At 38.3% G+C, this 22,158-nt stretch overlaps 2 protein-coding genes across 3 annotated transcripts; one reads left to right on the top strand and one right to left on the bottom strand.

The window, feature by feature from the left end:
- Window positions 1–887: 887 nt before the first annotated feature.
- LOC128031428 (nardilysin) lies at window positions 888–12,610 on the bottom strand. 2 transcript variants are annotated; one of them, XM_052619698.1, is made up of 31 exons: window positions 12,506–12,610; window positions 11,871–12,100; window positions 11,351–11,597; window positions 9,778–9,859; window positions 9,524–9,677; window positions 9,249–9,322; window positions 9,064–9,159; window positions 8,859–8,981; window positions 8,715–8,772; window positions 8,566–8,639; window positions 8,421–8,490; window positions 8,038–8,115; window positions 7,795–7,915; window positions 7,437–7,495; window positions 7,260–7,314; window positions 6,981–7,085; window positions 6,723–6,846; window positions 5,961–6,047; window positions 5,736–5,855; window positions 5,578–5,629; window positions 5,233–5,383; window positions 5,022–5,149; window positions 4,175–4,337; window positions 3,925–3,956; window positions 3,692–3,830; window positions 3,522–3,569; window positions 2,780–2,832; window positions 2,609–2,692; window positions 1,914–2,121; window positions 1,719–1,808; window positions 888–1,426 (listed from the first exon to the last, which is right to left on the bottom strand). In XM_052619698.1, exons 2-31 carry the CDS (start codon window positions 12,038–12,040, stop codon window positions 1,208–1,210), a joined length of 3,264 nt encoding a protein of 1,087 aa, XP_052475658.1. In that variant the 5' UTR covers window positions 12,041–12,100; window positions 12,506–12,610; the 3' UTR covers window positions 888–1,207. The 2 variants fall into 2 exon arrangements, with proteins under 2 accessions (XP_052475658.1, XP_052475648.1); XM_052619688.1 differs by having other exon boundaries at window positions 11,871–12,149; window positions 12,506–12,569.
- Window positions 12,611–17,025: 4,415 nt separating this feature from the next.
- On the top strand, window positions 17,026–21,898 carry LOC128031419 (SLIT and NTRK-like protein 3). Its single transcript, XM_052619677.1, has 2 exons — window positions 17,026–17,451; window positions 18,519–21,898. Exon 2 carries the CDS (start codon window positions 18,543–18,545, stop codon window positions 21,189–21,191), a length of 2,649 nt encoding a protein of 882 aa, XP_052475637.1. The 5' UTR covers window positions 17,026–17,451; window positions 18,519–18,542; the 3' UTR covers window positions 21,192–21,898.
- The last annotated feature ends 260 nt before the right edge of the window (window positions 21,899–22,158 follow it).

The following is a 22,158-nucleotide window of genomic DNA, read 5'->3' as shown; positions in this document are numbered from 1 at the left end:
ATATAACAGGATATTAAATTAGCAGAAGTGTAGTGTGAGGTTTTTATTTTTATTTTTTATTAACGTGTTTTCTAAAGAATTGTATTAGTGCAGTGGTAGAGCCTTGTCCACCCATGCTGGATTCTATACATGATACATTTTATAACATCAAGTGCACATATTTGGAATGTTCTCTTATAAGTTTTCCTTAGAAATAAAATTCTTTAATGACATTAGATGTTTTGGTGCCAGTGTTACAGATAAAACTTTCTTCATTTCAATGGGGATTCTATTAAAAATGATAATTTGCAGTTCGGTGACTGTCAGATGGTGATACAGTTCTGTAAAGCATCTTCAGACTGATTCAAATTTCATGATTTTCAACCATTCATTCGTCTTGTGTGAAATTAATTATTTTTGGTCTGGAATCTGGCTACACTGGTCACATTGTAGCATCTCGTTCTTGCATGCATCCCTATGAACGTTTCTTTCCATTCTTCCACAGCAGCCTACACTATGTTTTTGTTTATCCTTGGATACAGACGGCAAACTTAAAAATCAACACTCTGGTTAAATCGAGTTACAGCTTCACCGTACTTTTAATAAATGTATATTTGCATGTTCTGATTTTAAGCAGTGATATTAGGATTTGCTCAGTTTACAAACTGAAGTTATGCAGAATCATGCTATAGCAATAATAGAAGCATCATAATTTTGGTCTTGCATGCTCAAATGCCCACCTTTGAAATATCAAGCATCAACTGGCTACATAAAAAGCAGTCCAGCAATCTCTCTCACTGCATTTCATTCATATACATTTAATAATTTTCATCACCGTGTCATATTATAAATGTATTAGTACAAACTTAACACTGCAGACCACTTAATAAAATACACACAATTCTGAGTAGTTTAAATTCATGTTTATGTTTGAAAGGTCCACTACAGCCAAAGAGGGATATATAATAAGACCTCATGATTTGCATCTTTTAGCAGGACCCCCAAACTGAGCTCCAAACACACAACACTCACAGCAATGTCATTTTAACAGCAGGGCTCATTATATGAATGCACACATGGCTGAAAATCGTTTCAAAAGTATGAGAGCATTGGGAGACCACCGGCCCCTCTTCATCCTTGCTCAAGTAACCAAGAAGAAAGAATGGAAGATGGACGTTGGGGGGTGCGTGCCTGTGTGCCATCTGGCAGAGTGACTCCATGCTTTTGTTTATTTGAGAATTTTGTGGTAAGGGTAGAGATTGAGGGAGGAAGTGAAGGCCTGGATGTCTGTGATCGTAGTGACTGAAGCCAGTAAAGTGGAAGCAGGAAGGAAGGTGAGTTTGGAAACCTCCCCATACAATGACATCTTACTGGCCTCTTCTTCCTCTCCAGCGGCCGGATGTTCCTCACTAGGAGGGTCATTCTCTTCCACTCCATAACCAACAACCTGAAAGGAAACCATTCATCATTCAGACTGTTTTATTTGTTTCACAACAGTATATTTACTAAACAATATATGAACAAACAGATTTGCATTAAGAAGAGGAAATTAGTTCTTTTTGGGATACTTTTTTTAATTGCTTTTGCATAAAGAGGGTCAAGTCACCTTTATTTATATAGCGCTCTAAACAAAATACATTGTGTCAAAGCAACTAAACAACATACACAATGCAGAATTTCAATGAAATTGATTCAATGCAGAGATGAATCTCAAGAGAGTAATGTGCTGCAATGCTTACATGTACACTGAGCTTCCTGTTGCCTTCACCCCGGTGTCCCATGAACCAATTCACGAGTTCAGCCTTGGTCATGAGTTTCAGTGCATCAATCTGTTGTACAAGTAGAAAAATGACAATGTCCAAGTATATTCCCACAATTCATCATTAACACATTGCTAAACTGTCAGCCTTTGCTCCTGTGCAACAGGGCCTCACCTCTCGGCTGAGTCTGTCGAAGACAAATTGTTGCGTGACCACCTCTGTCCAGTTCCTGTCCACCTCCTCGCCGAGATGGGTGTCTTCGCAACCCTTCAGCTTGACGAGAGCAGTCACCTGTGTCTTAAAAGCTTCATCACTCAAACTGTTCATCTTTTCTCCAAAGCTCACCAGAAACTCCTCAATCTTTGCCTCCACCAGCTCAGTGCTAGAATGCAGAGAGTGAGCGCAGAATAAGAGAAGAGAGTTTTGCCCATTTAACGCCACTTTGAAATATTTCAGAACCCAAATTAATGGTTTACATTATTTACTGTGTGGAAGCCATTTTTTTGTAGCATGCAGTAAACTTAAGAGAAAACACTTTTCATATGCACTACTGTTCTAGGAAATCTGGGTTCCCACATTACTATTATATTAACACAACATTATAAGATGTTATGTTATGCATGCAATAAAATGTTATGCATGATGTAAGTACGTGGATGCATTGTTAACATTCAGTGTAGGCTGTATTTCACTTCAGAAATAATAAAAAGAGCCAATCAGTGTAAAGTAACACTGCAATTTAGTCGAGATAGAGGTGGAGATAAAGGTTAATTATGATTCTGAAGTCAAGAGGCAGCAGCTGCAGCACATAAATCGGATAATTCTGATGCAGCAGTGAACTGCAACCAAAAACCACAGTGAAAACTCACTTGAACTTGGTGGCCTGAGTCTCTACTGTGACTGAGAATCCAAGGACACCTGATGTGTTTCTACAGGTTGGGTAGACATGATATCTGTGAAAACGGATGGAGCACAACTAATTAAAACCAGCAACTGGAACAAGATAATATCTTAATGTCATCTCTGCACCACAGACTTACCCCAATGTCTCTTTGGTTCGGAGGAAGTCAAAGCATGGCTCCTCCATGTGCATCTACAACACAGCAGCCACAATGAAAAAACACGAGTTTATTAAAACAGTTAATGTTTTATCCCATATGTAGGAACAAGCTTTTTTTCTGCAGCAGTAGAATTGGACAGAAGTCTGATATTGGATTTAGCTGATGTAAGGTGCAGAGGAGTAAGAAAGTCTGATTAATTGGCCAATGGTTTTTAAAATAGCTATGTTTAATGTGTGAAAAAACAACATTTGCAAGTTTTTCTTTAGTGAAGCTTTAGTTTTATAAGCAAAATATCATTTCAGCCGATATCTGGTACTTCCCAAAGCTGTTATCAGCAACCATTCATCGTCAGAAATAAATAAATCGTTGGACCTTAAGAACAGTACATTACACTTTACAACGAGAGCCAGCTCAACCTCTTTAGAGTGTTCTAAAGTAACTGCTGAGAAAGACAGAGAACTGGACAGCATCCAAAGTCAGTCTTCAGTATAAAACTAAAGTGGATGAGTTGAGCTTACGGCCATGCAGATGTGTGTGCTCAGCGCCCTAGAGAGCAATAATTGAGAACTTCTTTTGAATCTGGCAGGAGGGACTGACGTTATTGCTTAATAAACCCTGGGGCAGCTGTTCCTATACGTTTTATACATGTATAAAGTTACAGTAATATTTACTGTAAGCGATACCCTTATGTAGTCAGCCAGCAAAACGGAGTCATACTCACCACTAGTAGCTCCATAAGAGTGTGCTCACGCAGGTTCTTAGGACCAGACTACCAAAAGACACAGGCAGATATTAGGGACGATCACTGCTAATTTGAGGATACGACATAAAAAAGGTAAATATGTCTAGATGTTTTGTCCAGTTTGATCTAAACCACAAAACAAGTTTTACCTGGTAATACACAGTGACCTCGGAGTTAGCATCTCCCTTGTTGAGAGACTTCACTTTGCACAGATGATGTTTCTGAGGAAGCTCTACCACTCTGAAGAGGACAGGGACCTCTACTGACAGCTTCTTGAATTGCAATTTGCTGAAAGTGAAAAAAAAAAAGCTATATAAAACTTTCTTTTTTTTTAACTGTGGTACTGCTATACAAAATAAACTTGTGGAAAAAAAGCACTTACTTCGTAACATACTGCAAAAACCCCATGGATTCCTACAGAAAACAAAAGTGACAAAATCTTAGTTTCTTAAGAGAACAACTGTGGTTCTGACTGTAAAAGCTTTTTGCTTTTACAAGTATTATATAATTTCATAATATTCTAGGTGTACATCAATACAACAATTTGAAATTGTGGGATATTTTGAACCTGGAATGTTCCTTGAAAAACTTCAAAAAAATGCAAGGTGTATATAAAATGTGAGAAAACTCACAGTGCTGGTGAAGTTTCCCTGCACTAGTCCTTCAGCATATAGCTCAGACTTGAAGCTGCTCACAAACTCCATCAGCTCGTCCACACTGAGACCATCCAGCACAGCCTGGTACTTCTGAATTGTCGACCAGCGAGAGTGCTCTAGAATCAGCAGCCTCACGTCTCTGAGGAGTCATGTATGGACAGACAAAGAGCAATGAGTGGAAGACCATGCATTTTTAAAAAGATATACATAGAAATAGCTATATAGATGCTGGCATATGGGACTGCGGGGGTTGCCATATGCTACCATTCAAAAGTATGGGGTGAATACATTTCCTGAGCACCAGATCAGCATATTAGAATGATTTCTGAAGCACCATGCGACACTGAACCAAAAATTATTGACTCCGGAAACAGTAATTGCTCTTGAAAATTAAGATTTTACCTCACAGTAATTCATTTCAAAATATATTAAAACAGGTAACTGTAAGAAGTTTCTTTTTTTTTTTTTTTCTGCTTGAGCAAGGACTTCAATACTGACAAAAATCATACTGACTCCAAACTTATGAACGGCAGTGTATAGACTAGTATTTACACCGATCTTTTATGGTGACATGTATTTATACAAAATCACAATTGCAAGAAAGAAATGTCACATGCTCAAACGTTGCAAACCACAGACCGGCAGTGTAAAAATGCTGTAAATAGGCTTGAAAGACATGAATTAGTCCATCAAATGTGCATTTTCTAAATTAAAGAAAACTTTAAAAGTTAACAAACAAAAACATTGCTGGTGTACAATGTTACTACTTGTGGGCAGCTCTATAGGTGTAAGTGGAGAAAAAGTAAACGTGAAGGAGACACACTTTCCAAGCTTTTCAGGCTTGATGAGGATGTTAAAGTAGGTTTTCTTCAGCTGCTCTGCAAACATGCTGAATACATCAGGAGCAGTGGAGAAGTCAGCAAGGTAATCCACAATCAGGTTGAACAGCAACTGCAACAAATGTCAGAAATTAAAAGATTTTTATTTTATTAAACCAATTTCTGTATACAGCTTGATTTGAGCTTGTTACTTACCGGTAGTTTGTGGTTGAAGCCCTTAACCTTGATGACAAGACCATGCTCCCCTGCAACCAATTTATATTCTAGCTGGGCCACATCAGCTTCATAGGCTGGCTCTGCCAAGTTATGCACCAGGATATTCACAAACAGGTCAAAAAGCACCAGGCTGGGTGGAGGTGAGAAGAGAGGACAAAAAGAGAAAGTCAGATGGAAAAGTAAGTGGATCAGCAAGTATAGAAACTAGCGCTAGTGATTCCTGAGACCCGAGCAGACACACTAATGGCTAAATGGGGTTTTCATGGCTACAGCATTTACAAGATCTGCCTGAATGACTAAGTTTCCACAGGATCTTCAGCTTACTTTTTTGGGGACTTCTGAATCACAGGTGATATAAGGTGGAACCGCACGTACGCTGTAGGAATAGAGAGAAACGTAAGTGTGACCTGGGTAATAGAACAGAGTGCTCCTGGACATCAGGGACATGATATATTGAGTTTAGAGACAAATACAAAGGACACCTTTGGGGATCTTGAACTTGTTGTCCTTCTTATACCACAAACACCCTCTGTCATTGTTCATTATTCTGACAGGGTACTCCGTGTCTGGACAGTCAGAGGTTTTGAGGGTGAAATCAGTGGCTGGAGGTAAAAAGAGACACAGGAACAATGACACATGGCCTTGAAACAAACTACAGATACAGTACACAACAGCAAAACTAAGAGACATCAACTGAAGACACCCACCGATGTACTTATTTTCAGCAGGTAGGTGAAGGCTCGGGTTTAACTCGAAATCTCCTGCCCAGAGCTCTCTCCAGTGCTGCTGTATCTCTGTATGAAAAACAAATGGTGCTTTTGTTTCCAGTGTTGCACACAATATAGAAGGAAAAGTGCTTAATGGTATTTCTTGCATAATGTGTTAAACCTAAGATGAATTAAGAATACATTTGAAGTAGATTTGAAACCAGGAAATAATTATTATCAAAATTCAAAGAAAAATGATCAAAAAATAAAAATAAAATAACAAATCTTTTACTTAAGCAACAGGCAGAAACAGCTTGTTGTGCTTGGACTTAAGATGTATTTCCCATTTAAGTAACCACCTATAATCTACTAGTATATTTCTATCAGTTGTCATTGTCTGCAGTGAAGGAGTATTTTCAAAACCAAAATACTCCTACACAACCAATGTACTTAATTTTGGCATCAGATATTATTTTAAAGCTACAGTGGCTACACTGACTCATTTCGATAAGCTAGAGCACATTCACTTCAAACTTGCATTAATACTGCTTGTTTTAAGTATATGTAAATGTATATCATTTTGTGATTGAGCTTATTGTGACAAGTAAATCTCCAATGTTAACATTTCAGAACTGGATTCTGACATTCACTTCCAGACTAATTTAATACGGACACAGATTGTAAGTTCTCAAACTAACTTCTCATCCTGAATCTTGTATTTTAAACTGAACTAAAAATAGGGAGTTAACAATTTGTACAAACCCTCTACACTGTACTGAGTCCCAAACCACTTCTCTCTGAGTGGGCACTGGCCTTCATGCTCAGGAGACAACAGGAGCAAGTTGGCCTTCTCTGGTGTGAGGAGTTTCAGTGCAACAGAGATCACCTAAGATAGAAAAAAAAAGATCATAAGTACTTTGTTTTCTTTCACTTGGCATGCTAAAATAGCAGAAATATGTACCCATATTTTTCAAAACCTGGAATAAATCAAAATCAATGCTGCATGTGATGGGAGACTACCTCTGGTTTGAACTCAAACATGAGCTGGTCTCCTGTTAAGAAGTCTTCTTTTGGGAACAGCTGCATGTTTTCACAGATATCCTCCACGTACTCAATAGGATCAGTCTGTAAAAGCAACACAGAGTGCAGAGTCTACAAACAAATACTCATATGCATCTCTTTTCAAATTGCTTCTAATAGCCAGAAATACAAAAACAACAACAACAAAAAAACAGCATTGTTGGTAAGAAACAACTAAGCGTTCATAAGCTGACAACAGTTTACAATGTGTAACCTTACCTGCTCCTGATAGTGGAATTCATTGGCTTCAATCTTTTGAATTTCTTCATATATTCTGCCAAAGAAAATCAAAGTGTTTTTTTTATGGTATCGTTCAAGCTACATTATTCAATGTAGTATGTGTAAAAGTTCTGCAAAGAAAAAAAAAAAAAAAACTTTACGAAAAAAGGCACCTACCTCTGTTGAGGCCCAAGAGTCTGAAGCATTTTCAAGTACTGGAAGACGAGATGAGCAACCTGAATGAAGAAAACCATCCAAATTTATTCTGAGTGGACTAAACTTTATAGCAATCATGTCTGTTATAATTTAGGAAAAGGGGTGTGTTTGTGCCTCAGAGACTTTGTAATCCTATTTTACACATATCTAGCTAAGCTGTTAGTTTCTCAGCTTCCTCACAAATTTCTCTAATGACATTAAGTGTGAAAACAATATTATATCTTCAGGATGCTTGTAAATATAGTGCATGATTTTGGCATGCACTAGTGTAGGATCACAGAAATGTAAAACAAGGTCTAGACTGATGACCCTTGCAGACCTCATAGAAGTTCTGGAAGCCCTCATCAGTCAGAGTTATGGAGATACTAAAGATGGAATAGGTGGTGTTCTGATCAAAACCGGTCTCACTGTTTCCGCCAAACAAAGCTAGAGCCCAGCACCTAGACAGAGAGAAAGAGATTACATTTTCTGACTTTAGTGCAAAATTGATGCTACATGTTACAATGAAAGTAGAACCACCGTGTCATTTATTAAAAACCAAATCGTGAGAGAAAGGACTTACTTCCTCCTAAGCACGGACAGGATACTTCCAGTCCCCTCGTGACCAATCAGCCAAGCGATGTAATGCAGAGGCTTTACCCTGAGGATCAACATAAAGAGAACCATATTTGAGAAATAATATTGCCATTCCAATACAGACCAACAAAATCAATATGTTAAGTCCTAGTGAAATGGCTTTATGAGTGCAGTTTTGTTCTATGACATATTTGCTACTGAAAAAGGAAGTGGAGGTGACATATCAAAGCCATGGATATACTATAGATGCCCTTGATGCGGACACAGACTTAGATCAACAAAACTCGAATTTTGAATTTCATTGTGTTTCTAACAGCACTTTTGAATGTTGTATGAATGAATGTCAGTAAAAATGACTGATGACTAAACCTGTAGTGCTTCTCTTGCGGTGGAAGAGCCCATGTGATGGTGAGGGCATGTACTTTTCTAACAGGCACAACTGCAACAAACAAAACATTAATATTAGACTCTAATTTCATTTAACCTCATCTGAACACTAAGTTCTATGACATACCTCGGTAAAGTTTGTTAAAAGCAGGTGTTTCAAAGGGGCTCAACTGGTCAGAAAAATCAGGTTTCGGCTGCCCACTGAAAGGCATTGAGAATCTCTTTAAATATATTCATATTTTCACATCTTACAGACAGGATTTGGGTTGAGCTTACTTGTTGGGCACCTGACTGAAGATTTCTCTAACCCATTCCTCAAGGGTGTCAAGACTCTCTATGAAGGTAAGAGTAGAAGAGATTTTAGGATCATTTTCTATTAGAAAATCCATATCCAAGTTAAGTCTTGCATACTGTACCTACCTTTAGACTGCACAGCTAAGGTCATATAGTGGGCAGAGTAGTACCTCTTCCAAAACTCACGGAGCCGCTTGTAAACATCGATATTCTTTTCCTTAGGTTCAGTCTTCAGGGTCTGTGCATTTCCTTAAATACAATCACAAGATCATCAAAAAACAACAACTTTAGAATAAACCCAGAAGCTACTCTGAAGCAGATCTTTACTTACCCCAGCAGAACTTGCTCATGGGATGGTTGGGCTTTGCAAGGCTGCCAAAGAGCATTTCCTTACGGTGAGAGTCTGAAGGCTTAGCAAGCTGATATTCTGCAGCAAACAAAAAACATTAGGCTGTTAAACTTCACAGTTGAGCTATCGAGAATATTTTAAATCTACAATATAAATGCTTTACTCACCACTGTCCACAGCCTCAACCTCTCGGTCAATGGCGTCTTCAATCATAAGAGGACAGATGAAAAACTGAGCCCATCTGAGATAACAATAAAAAAGACAATCTTTAAACTTTAAAGCTTATGTACGACCAAACATATAAAGAAATGTGTTTGTTGTTATTTTAAGGATTTTAGTTAGAAAGGACTCAATGGGATTGTGTAAAATTTTCAGAAAAAAGAGGCCATCAGGATAAAAGTTGATGTGATACGATCACTTTTTTTTTTTAGAGCTGCTTCACCTGTCAAGGGCTTCTTTGAAGCGTTTCCTCTGGACATCAAACTGGAAAATGGTTCTCTCACAATCAGTGGAAGCATTATCACTGCCACCATGCTTTTTGAGGAATGCATCAAAGCCATTTTCAGAGGGGTACTTTTCGCTGCCCATGAACACCACTGAGACATAAGTAGAGAGATACGTTTGACTGAAACGTTATCACTGAGAATAAAGCATTATTTAATACAGTAATGGCAAACAACTGCAGGTGTGACTTACTGTGTTCCAGGAAATGTGCGAGGCCTGGTAGGTCATCAGGGTCACTGAAACTCCCTACGCCAATACACAAGGCCGCTGCAGACTAATTTCCAGAAAAAAAGAAAGAAAAAAAGTATATAACTGCACTGAAATCATTTCAACACACTTAATCTGTTTTTTTTTTTTTTTTTTGTGTAATGGCAAATTTAATTTCATGTTATGGTTCATAATGGTTAGTTTTATATTACTTTGTCTAAATAAAAAAATAAAAACACCACAGATTAAAATCAGTCATTTTAAATGCAAGTGAATTTAGACATCAAAACATTATAATGTACAGTAATGAGAAATGGATATTCATTTTGACATTTGCTAAATGTTAGATGGAAATCAGCTGAAATAGTCACAATGAAATGGAAGTAGAAACAGGTCTGAATGAAACAAACAAAAAAAATGTACCGTGGACTTGTATGTAATATATTGTATTGTAAGATTGTATCGATCAGTTGATGACTGGATGGAGGTTGAACTGAATGAGTGATTCAGTCGATTATAAGAAGCGGGCTGGGTTTAAGCGGACTAAATGTTTGGACAAGTTGTTTCACAGGAAGACTGACATGACTAGTGTTGTCACGGTACCAAAATTCCAGTATTCCGTACCGATACCAGTGAAAATCCATGGTTCTCGGTACCAAAGCAAATCACACAAATATGCTTTTTTTTTTTTTATTACTTTACTTAAGTAATTAACATACTTATTTACAATTGTGTTTAAGGTTTTTCTACAAATAATATAATTATGAAAAACAGTAAACAAGTTTCACCCAAATTTAATTTGTCTTTTAATTAATGAAATTTAAACACATTAATTTTTTTGGTAAATAAAGGGGATTTGCTATTAAAATTAAAACATGGAAAAAATATTGTGTGATTTATTTCTTTAAGAAATACATTTTTATTAATTTTTACAACAGTAGTAGCAGTATCACATACATTCTACTAATTAATAGTAATATTTCTAGCACAACACCTTTATGTAAAAATGAACTTTTATTTTGACGGGTTGCCGAGAATAGCTTTAAATTGATACTGGTTTTACTGAAATGAAATGGTAAAATGCTTGTGAAGTGACTCAGAACAGTTCTGGTAATGTTGTTGATGTATTTATGTCCTCATTGTCATTTAGACGGCAGATGCTGAAATTACTGCAAGCGTCACGCGCTTCAGTCTATGTAATAAACAAACCCGCAAATCTAATGCCATTCACAACTTTTGCATCTTAACATTTACAGATACTGGTCCATATGGAGATTTGATTTGATTTGATTAATTTATGCTAACTTTGACAAATTCCATGACTGTCCATATTAAAATGTAAGTTTCATTTTCATGACTGGATTTTGATGACTTGGTGCGGAAGTACCGGGTCTTTTGACAACACTAGTTATGACAGTTTGGGGGGAAAAAAAACAATTAAGAAAGAAGGAAATATGGATAAGTGGGATTTTTATTTCATGTTGACTTTAATATATGTTCAACCAAAAGAACATGCAGCGAGTAGAGTTTGAATGCGTTTAGACAAAAAAACACAAACCTGTTTTTCAGATCCCTTTTTCTTCTGCCTGTCGCTGTCCTCGTCAAGCTCCTCAAAGTCACTATCTTGACTGTCCCCTTCTTCTTCAGATTCCTCGTCCGTTCCTTCCCCCGAGTCTCCCTCCTCTTCCTCTCCCCCCTCTTCTTCCTCCTCCTCTTCTGAATCTTCCTCATCTTCAGTTTGCCCATCTAAACCACTCAGATCAGAGATCAGGAGAGCCCTCAGTCCGTTACTCAGCTCAATGTATCTGGATGAAAAGAGGAAAAAAAAAATCTGTTAGATGGTTTAGTCATCAGCACTTGCATGCAGGGTTGTGTTACACACGCAGGAGATGCAACCAGAGCTTGTGTTTTACTTGTGTGATCTCAAATTTCTGTAAACTTCCTCTATTTAAGTGCCAACATACAATATCACTCATAATGTAAAATGATCTTTTTTAAAAAGGTTTCACTTGGTACTTTATGAACAAGACTATGCTAATCATCAGAACCTAGCTGTCACAGTTACATGTGGACTTTACCTGTATTGTTTGGGGTCACTTGGAGATTTAATAATCTGAGCGTCTCCCTGGTTGTCATCTCCTCCACTGTCCCCCGGAGGCTCGGTGGGGTCTCTGAGTGCTTCTCCCCGGTCTGGACCAGCAGACTGAGCAGCGCTGCTGGCTCCACCACTTTTGTTTGTCTGTGGCATCTTGAGCAATGATACTACTTCAGCACTGGAGTTGAGGTGAACGGAGCGGTTTATGACCTGCTACAAAACAGGTGAAACGTACGCGCAGCATTGAAGAGAACAATACTGACTTTTTCAGTCGAAAAGAAACGATATGTATATTACAAACAGGGTTACCATAAAAATAAAAACATTTTGTAATGCATCTTGAATGATAGAATGAGTCGGGTCTGGCTTTTGACGATGGAATACTTTAAATTCAGATACATATTTTGACAGTATATATTTGTATCATCATCACTGTGCTACAATGAAGCTAATCTGCTACATAGTGACACAATATAAACCAAAAACCTCTGATTTCGCTTGCTGTGGTTAATACATGGACTTCGCTAATTCGTCTAAAATATGATGCATCCAAGTGCGATCAGCAGGCTACCTCACATTATTTCATAAAGTTAGCCAAGTTTCATCATAGTCTCATACCTGCTATCCTGATGACGGGTCAGCCGAACTTACAGCGATCAACCTGTCACTGAAAGGTGGCGTCTATGCAACAAGAAGAGTTCTGATTCGTTAAAGGTCATAGACGTAGTAAAACACGACTCTATGATTGGCCAAAGTCCTTGCTAAGGCAAATAGCTACACGCAGAGCATGGTTCGGGCTACGTGATGCTGTTTTAACTGTCTCAGCAATTTATAAATATATGTTGTGGTTTGTGGAGATTATTACAGTTATTAGTCCACCACCGATTATTAAATTAGCGACAAAACTGTAATGACAAAATGTCTATATTACCTTTCTCTCTTTTAGTAAATTCCAGAGACTATAATCCAATCGCCCTTAAATCACTTAGGCTACTTGTTAAATTCAAGCGTGTATACATATACACAGTGATTTTGGAGTTGGACTATGATCCAAGATAAATATTCCTGAAAAAAGGGTGTATATAATTGGTAAGACATGAATATAACTGAAGATGCATTCATGGCAACTTAAATATGCACTTTCCCTCACTTTCCCTAAATGTAATCATAGTTTTGTATCATATTTGATACATTATGGCTCATTCAGATAAGTTTTTGCAATTTTGCTCATATGTTGTTATTTATATGTCCAAACAGTAAGATGAAATTCTGATGAAAAGCTTCTAATGTAAATCGAAATGAGAATTTTATAACTGTAAATAGGCTGCTTACATAAAAAATCTAGAGCAAATTATTCCAGGAAATGTGATGCATCAGATACATACAAACAAACTCCAGTAAACTGATATACACAGGCAGAGCTTGAGTGTTCTCTTGAACCTTTATTCCCTTATGAATATATTTTAACTGTATATTTAGGTAAGAAAGGTTTATGGACATGCTATACATCAACAACCCACACACATGTATGACTTCATATGACCTTTAGAAGAACTGTAATGATGATGAGTCTAAGATATATATATATATATATATATATATATATATATATATATATATGTGTGTGTGTGTGTGTGTGTGTGTGTGTGTGTGTGTGTGTGCGCGCGTGCATGCATATACTGTACATAAACACACATAGGCAGAACTTAACTGTTCTTTTGAACCTTTATTCCTTCCAAATTTATCTCCAACAGATACCCTGTGAAAGGAGAATGATCAATGCCACACCCATGACAACCAGATGTGGAACAGTATACTGGTAAGCTGAACTGTCATTATATGGCTTTCAAGAGTTAAAAGTAAGTTTCATTCACATATCACATTATTGCTGCTTCTGTGGATGAGACCTGCTGGGTTGTGCTTGAGTCTCATGTGATGTGTTTCATGAGTTCTAGACCTGCTGTTGATGAAAAAAATGGACGGCTTTCATGCACGGTTCTTATTTGCTGATGTTTAGAACCGGTAATGTGTGCTTAGTAATATGATTCTGGTTAATTGTTTCTATAATTTAGTATTTGAAAGCTCTTAAGTGGAGATAATCATAATCATTGGATTCCCTGTATAATCCTGTGTAGGTATTACATGCTGTGAACACGCTTGCATTGTTTAGTAGTGGATGACTGGGATTCTATCCGTCAGTAGGGGGAGCTCTCGTCGTGGCACATTTTCTCCTTCATTTAGTGTGGCAGTTTTGATGTAATTTTTTAGCAGTTCAAGTATGTTCTTCGCATGATAAGAGGTGATTTCCCTTGGAGCACTACTCCTGTTTTGCGAAATGCTGTGTCAAAACATTTTGAGTTTAGGTCTGGTGCTTTTCAATTTTTAACAAGATGCTTCTGACAAGGAAATGCTAGGCCAGAAAAGCACTCGAACAGACAAACAGATGAGCCACTGAAAAAAATCCTTGTGCAAACATTTATGTTAAAGATAATAAAAGTAGCCTATAAAAAACTGTTCAAAATGATTACTATAACACAAAATATTATCTGTGCAACATGAAAGTGGAAATGTTTTTGATCATTTTATCATTAAAATATGTTTTAAATGCCTATATAACTGCATTCTATATTAGAAATGAATGCTGATTTTAATGGATGAACATACACATAATAAGAGATGATTAAGCTATTGTGTCCCACTTTACTTACAGTATCTAGTGACCCTATTGAATGGTCCTGAGTGGTTTTATGGAAACATTTAACATGATTTAACATAAGATTCAGTCACGGTATTCAGATCCGATATTTCCTATAATTTGTGCTCATCCATGGCAACACTGTACTGTATATCCGGTAACTGAACCAGTGCTACTCGCCTCAGACATTAATATTAAAATTACTGAAACATTCCTGCAGTTTTTGTGTTGTTGCTATGCTGATTGTTTGGTACATTTTATTATGTAATATAAAATATGATTTTTTATGATATAACAGTTATCTGTTTATATTGTAATATATATATATATATATATATATATATATATATATATATATATATATATATATATATATATATATATATATATATATATATATATATATATATATATATATATATATATATATATATATAAGCATTTATATGTTAGTGCCTGTCTGTACGGACTGTTACATGAATTAAAAGGGCTGCTGAAATATCACCCTTCATCCACTGCACTTAATCCATCAGAAGTTTACATAGGGACCCCAAAGGACAGGTTCCCATGGCAACTGATTTATATCCTAATTAAAATAGGAGGGTAGTTTAATTAGCTTAACACTGGTTATTGCTCAAGGCAGGCCATCTTTGGTGGAGGTCCATGTGTATAAAGAGAGGGGTCATTGCTCTGTGGTATCCACAAGGTGCACATAACTAAATAGTAACAGCACCCGTGGATCCAGATACCCCCTTTTCTAGCACCTCAGTGTCAGCTACGCCCTTCATCTTCTGTTTAATGACCAGCTTTAGGTTAAATGAGCTTCAAATGGCCTGACCACCAGATTGCATCTCGTTATTTTTTATTATTATTATTTTTTTCTCTTGAAAAATTACGCCTAATTGTGTCTCTTCAGTTGTCGCAAATTGATTTTGTCAAACAGTCTTTGTTGGTTTCATGTGAGGGGGATTTATAATTAAACAAGAGTGCTTGAAGTGATTCGTAAATTAGTCTAGGGTGGAGGAATCATGTAAATCCTTAATATAATCATTCTTCAAACAAAGCAATCTTTTTCAAACAATCTTTTGTAATAATATTAATTACACACAGTTACTTGCTTAAATTGATTAGTATGTGAAAATCATGGCATGGCTATTATATTATTATGGATCGGAAATTGAATTGTTTCTTTGAAGACGATTGAAATATGCTTTAGTTTTTGTAGACGGTTGAGTTTCTGGACCCCATTACGGTCTTGTCAATCACCGTGCCTTCTTCCTCCTGCACAATGTGATGGCTGTAGAAAAATGGATGTCCAGCACCACATACCATTAACAGCGAATAAAGTAGTATAAAGCCTTATAATTTCAACCCCACAATTGTTTGTTTGTGTTTTTTCTTCTCTTCAAAGGGCTCTGGTAAATACTCTTGCAGCAATTTGATGGAAAAACACTGCTTTAATCACCTTTAACAGGCTTTAGAAGAGAAGGGAAGCTGCTGTCGCAAGCTAATTCACTGGAACATGTTCTGATCTGTAGCTCTGATCTGTGTGATGGCATTAAAGATTTTTTAAGGATCTTCAGGAAAACGCTTTAATGCTCAAAGGCACAGGGAGCTGCAGAGACAGAGTATTAACAAGCTTTAGCTCAGATTCTCTGTTACCTGTGGGAAACTCACAGTAAAGGGAAAAGTAAAGTCAATATGCTTGTGTGTTCAGAATATTACTTCGGGTATATGTGAGGAATTTAGAGGTTTCATTAACCTAGAGTTTGCTTTGGTTTTTATGCACAAAACAGTGATTGAAGCTGGCAGGATATTAAATATTGCAGGCATATTCCACAATAAACCAAAATGGTCAGATGAGAAATCATATTTATTTATCTGTGCATATCAGTGTCAAATTACAAACTCATTATGAAGTAATTAACTGGTGATTTATAAGATAATTAATCAGCCATCAGGCTGGAGAAATCAGCAAAATTGGGCATCAACTCAACATTGTTCATTCTAGGTTCCAAAAAAAGCAACATGCCCATGTATGAAGCACCACATTGTTGTGCAATAGATAGCAGATGGCACTATGTTTCCATGGTAACCAAAATAAGGTTTCATTAAATTGTTAGGGCCCTAATACCATAAAGGATAAAGGACAAGTGACCCAAGAAGCCTCATCGCTCTAGGAACTGTTACAGTATTATTTAATATTACGACATTGATGTGATACAAAAAAGTGAATAAGCCACGATACGCATTATGGGTACAAACCATATCAACTACTTAATTTCGCAAATCTAACAAATATGTCTAGGAAAGCGAGAGTAACGCGCATTAAAAGAGCCCCGCTAAACCTGAAACGGTGTGAAGCGCGCCGGCTGCTGCCTTCATATTCTTCTCAGCATCACGAATATATTTGGAGCGTTTCATAGCAGAGCTGCGGGTGCGCTCGCGCTCGCGCGCTTGTTTCAGTATATTTTACTTGGAAACCGAAGTCCGAGGCAGCGCCATCCTCTGATTTAATTCACTGCCAAGTTGCATACTTGAACCGGCTTAGTTTTCTCACTGTTTCTAGCCGAAATGTGCTAAGATCTCGGTCATCATCAGTTCTCACAGTGGGGTTGAACTGCAGCCTTCGCTGTCTTCACTGTTGAGCGCTCGTCAGGGGAGCGGACCTGCATCCTAAAGCAAACCTTTCTGAGACATTGCAGTCCTGTCACGTCTTCGGCTCTCCGATTTGCCTCCTCCACGAGAGCGGAGAGGAGAAGGAGAAGAAGAAGAAGCAGAAGCGGATCAGCGGTGGTGACATGGCAAGAAGCAGCATCATTTAAAGTGGTCCATCTTCTGCTCTTTTAATTCCACTGCAGCAACCTGAGTGAGTAGCGCACATTTCTGCCCAGTTAATTCCTCTTTATATAGATCCGGACGCGGGCGGTGGTAAAGGCAGACAAAGGGGAATGCTAATAGATTGCATTTTAGCGAATTGGATTATCATTATGTGTTAATTATGTCTCTGACAGCGTAATACAATGGCATGAATCGCACTTGGTTATCTAATGAAAATTGTGTTTAGCTTACATAAGTTAAGCTTTATCATGCATGCAGTGCTTGAATGGTTTCCTTATATGTCTGTATTGCATACTCAGTTCAAAGCTGGATCTGATCTGTCACAAGAGAGCAATGTCGTCTGGATTTCATCTTAACTTTGTCTTAAAAATATATATTTTTTTATCTTGTCTTGTTGCAAAATATGAACATTATTTTTCTTAAATCATACTTTACCTCAAAGTACTACAACTGTGTAAAAAGAAAAAAAAAAAAGATTTATGTTGCCCTAAAGATTTTGCTTGCAATAATATGCTTCACATTCATTAGTGGTGGCCTGAGGTAGCTACATTATTTCAATGACCTGTATGCACATAAACTTCTTCAGCAATCAATAGAACCTAGGTCTTATTAACATCACATTCCTAAGTGCCCTGCTGTGCACATTAGCTAATAGGTCCTCCTGGAGGAGGGGAGAAAGAAATATTTTCCATGGAGGTCAAATTGATATTCCAGAGTCATTAGCTGATTTAGAAACTAAAGCGAAACCTCTTGAGAAGCATGATGCCTTTAAATGGATTAGGTCACATTTAGCTTCTTCTCAATATCACTGTAACAAATGCAGCAGGCATACTTTTAAATCAATATTAAGCTCTGGTGCATTTGCTGACATTGGTTATTGAAGCTTTATTCTATATTTCGAGTATATTGTTTGCAGAAAAAAACTGCAGTCAAAGCAGCCGAGCTGCATTTCGCTCTCTCATACAGTATATGATAACCTTCCCTATTCGGCAGTTATATCACAACTAACTTGCCAAAAGTCAACATCATTTGTATTGAGCAGTGTTTATCATCCTTTCTGTATTCACGCCACTAAAACTGTTGTATTTTTTTCAGTGCAGTGAAGGAGCTCTTGAGGCTATGCACTTGCCTGCTTTTGGTGAAAGCATGTTGTGGGTTACACTGCTAAGCACAATTGCACTTGGATGGACGACTCCTATCCCTCTACTTGATGATTCAGAAGAAATAGATGAGCCTTGCTTTGAGCCCTGCTACTGCGAAGTGAAGGAAGGCTTGTTTCATGTTCATTGTGATAGCAAAGGATTTACAAATGTTAGCCAAGTCTCACAGTCATGGCTTAGACCGTTCAAGCTCTACCTGCAGAAGAACTCTTTACGGAAGCTCTACTTCAACAGTTTTCTGCACTTGAACAATGCAGTGGCCATTAATCTGGGCAATAATGCCCTGCAGGATATCCATGTTGGGGCTTTCAATGGGTTGAGCTCCCTGAAGAGGTTGTACCTTCACGAAAACAAATTGGAAGTGTTCCGGAATGACACATTTCTCGGACTGGAGAGTTTAGAATACCTTCAGGCTGACTATAATGTTATCAAGAGAATAGACAGTGGGGCTTTCCGAAATCTCCACAAACTCAGAGTGCTTATCCTTAATGACAATTTAATACCAATGCTTCCAGCGTTTCTTTTCAGGTCTGTCTCTCTCACGCACCTTGACTTGAGAGGCAACCGACTAAAGACATTGGCTTATAAAGGGATTTTGGAATATATCGGTCGCAATCTTATGGAGATCCAGTTGGAGGAGAACCCTTGGAACTGTGTCTGCGATATCATCCAGCTTCAAGTCTGGCTGGAGCGGATTCCATACACTGCAGTTGTTGGTGAGATCACCTGCGAGTATCCTTTTCACCTCCACGGGAAGGACCTCAGAGAGATAAAACGCAGTGAGCTTTGTCCTTTATTGAATGAAGCCGAGATTGAGTCAATTCTAGGCATTCTCCACTTACCATTCTACACAGGGAGAGTGAGGCCTACAAAGCCGTCATCTATAGTCTCCCCCAATCAAAACACTGTTTCCTCTGTGGAACAAAGAGAAAGACCCTCAAAGCCAACAAAACGACCCAGGCCCTCAAAGACACCACCAACACCACGCAGCGTGTTCCCTAATCAGCCGCCTGTGGCCGGATACCAGACAAGGCCGCCTATACCGATCATTTGCCCCATTGGATGTACCTGTAACTTGCATATTAATGACCTTGGTTTGACAGTCAATTGCAAGGAAAATGGGTTTCGGAACATTTCTGAGTTAATGCCTCGACCCTTGAATGCTAAGAAGCTTTACTTAAGTGGAAATCTCATTCAGAGAATTCACAAGTCTGATTTTTGGAATTTTTCCAGTCTTGATTTATTGCACTTAGGAAACAATCAGATATTTTACGTCCAAGAGGGGGCTTTTGTTAATCTTCCTAATTTGAGAAGCCTTTACCTGAATGGTAATAATATTGTGAAGTTAACTCTTGATATGTTCCATGGCTTGCACAGCCTTGAGTATTTGTATTTCGAGTACAATGAGATACGAGAAATCCAGCCAGCTGCGTTCAGTTTAATGCCCTCCCTGCAGCTAGTCTTTCTCAACAACAACCTCCTCCAAACGTTGCCCATGGGAGCGTTCGCAGGTACCTCGCTGACACGCCTGAACCTGCGGAACAACTACTTTCAGTGCCTCCCAGTCACCGGTGTTCTAGAACACCTGCATGCTGTTGTCCAGATCGACCTGAATCAGAACCCCTGGGATTGCTCCTGCGACATCATCCCTCTCAAAGAGTGGCTGGACACGCTGAGCTTAGTGGTCATAGTCGGAGAAGTGGTGTGTAAGACCCCCGAGCTGGTCTCAGGAAAAGATTTACGCTCTCTGAATTCTGAAGTGATTTGCCCTGAGCTCCGACAGTCCTCGCTGTCTCCTGCTGAATCAGATAGTGGGTTTGTTACTACATATCCAGAGGTGGGGCCGCATCCGCCAAAAGGTGCAATACCCCTCTCCGTTCTCATTCTCAGCCTGCTGGTTCTTTTCGTGTCTGCTTTCTTTGCTGCGGCAGCTCTTTGCGCATATGCTCTTAAAAAGCGAGAAAAGCTACCCTTTAGGAAGCAAGGGGAAGTGGGTCTGGCGGGTATTCAGATGGAATGTGGAATATTTACAGAACAGCCACCCACCTTACCAGAGACTCCTCCTTCCAATCACGTGTATGATAGCATCGGTGCTTCCTCCTCACACATGTGCAGCAACCCCGTTTACAAAAGCAGACAGGAGGAGTCAGGGCAGAAGCATCCATTCTCAGAGACAAAAGAGAGTGGTTCGCACTACAGAACGCTGGTGGAGAAGGAAAAGGAGTGGACCATGGCAATCTCCAGCTCCCCTATTAACACTATTGTCACTGTCGGCATGCCATGTGGTGATATTGCCAGCTTCCATGAAAACGGAATTCTCTGCCCGACTGTCATTGATAGCCAAGGTCCCACGCCCAAGGTGGGATTAGTGGACAGTCTTTTTGTCACAACTTCCCAGTTTAGCAACCTGCCTGACAGACACACACACCCTCCCTCAGAGTATCCACATGCCAAACAGGATGCCAGACAAATGCAAATGATCACAAACACCACAGGGACAAGGACAGGATGTCCTAATCAAACCCAAAGTGATTACCCTGAGCTGAGGGCTAGACTCAAAACAAAGATGGATTACATTGATATGCTGGAGAGGTCATATCAATTCTAAGACATGTCAGATGTAAGACTGCACATCCAAAATGAAAATGGTAAGATGGAAATGGATTTCCCTCAAGTTGCTCTGGAGGAAATCCCTCATTAAGATTTTTTAAAGTGCCTTCATAAGAGCAGCCAGCAATGTTGTAAATGAGTATTTTTGTATCACAGTTTTATTTATCTAAAATACATAGATTTAAATTAGAGGGAAAATGATCAACTGCTGTTTCCAGACTTTGCAATGTTGGTTAACATGTGACGCAAATTATACATATGAATGCAGGGCGTGTGGTCTTGGCTTTTAACTCGTTTGCATTGAAAACTTCTGAGATATTTTTTATTTAACTGAAAATTGTCCTTCAGCAATAGAGATACTGCAGTTATTGTATAACTGTTAATTGCTTTGTTGAATCTGTATTTTCAAATTGAGTAGATTGTCTTTATTGGGACTTAATGAATGGTTTTATGGACCAAGGTAAGGTCAAAATATGTAAAAGCTTGGGAAATATTGATCATGTCTACAGATGTACCTTTTCATGGTCTATCTCATAAAGGCAGATCTGTGCATATATTTATTCTTAGATTTCAGTGTTGCAATTATTATTGTAAGACATCATGTTAAATCGGTGTATAATGATTATGCCTCTGGTTTAGCCTTCCATGAAAAAAACTACAACATAAATTCAATAAAGGGTGCTAAACTAAGCCAAGTTCTTTAAACTGTACCATTTTGAGTATTGCACATGCAGATTTTGGCCTCTACATAGCATGCATGCACACACATACACAGCACTTTATCCATGTACTTATAGTATGCTTCAAACGAGATTCAAAAGAAAAAAGTGTTTAAAATGAGACCTCATATGCTAGAAACTAGTAAATAACGGTGTAATCTGTCAAGAGATTGCATGATATTAACACAGTCAATTTGCAGAAGGCTGTCAGGTCACCCAGAGACCTGGAGGAGAGGAAGCAGTGAA

Source organism: Carassius gibelio, chromosome A2, assembly GCF_023724105.1.
Source record: "Carassius gibelio isolate Cgi1373 ecotype wild population from Czech Republic chromosome A2, carGib1.2-hapl.c, whole genome shotgun sequence".
Lineage (NCBI taxonomy): Eukaryota > Metazoa > Chordata > Actinopteri > Cypriniformes > Cyprinidae > Carassius > Carassius gibelio.
The sequence above is the reverse complement of the archived record's forward strand: the minus strand, read 5'-3'. Positions and strand labels throughout refer to the sequence as shown.

Excerpts from the sequence above, each read along its gene's own strand:
- LOC128031419 (XM_052619677.1), top strand. The coding sequence starts at position 18,543 with ATGCACTTGCCTGCTTTTGGTGAAAGCATGTTGTGGGTTACACTGCTA.
- LOC128031428 (XM_052619698.1), bottom strand. The coding sequence starts at position 12,040 with ATGCCACAGACAAACAAAAGTGGTGGAGCCAGCAGCGCTGCTCAGTCT. Across the intron at positions 11,598-11,870 it reads AGTGACCCCAAACAATACAG|ATACATTGAGCTGAGTAACG; the intron begins GTAAAGTCCACA and ends CTTTTCATCCAG. Across the intron at positions 7,086-7,259 it reads AATTCCACTATCAGGAGCAG|ACTGATCCTATTGAGTACGT; the intron begins GTAAGGTTACAC and ends TTGCTTTTACAG.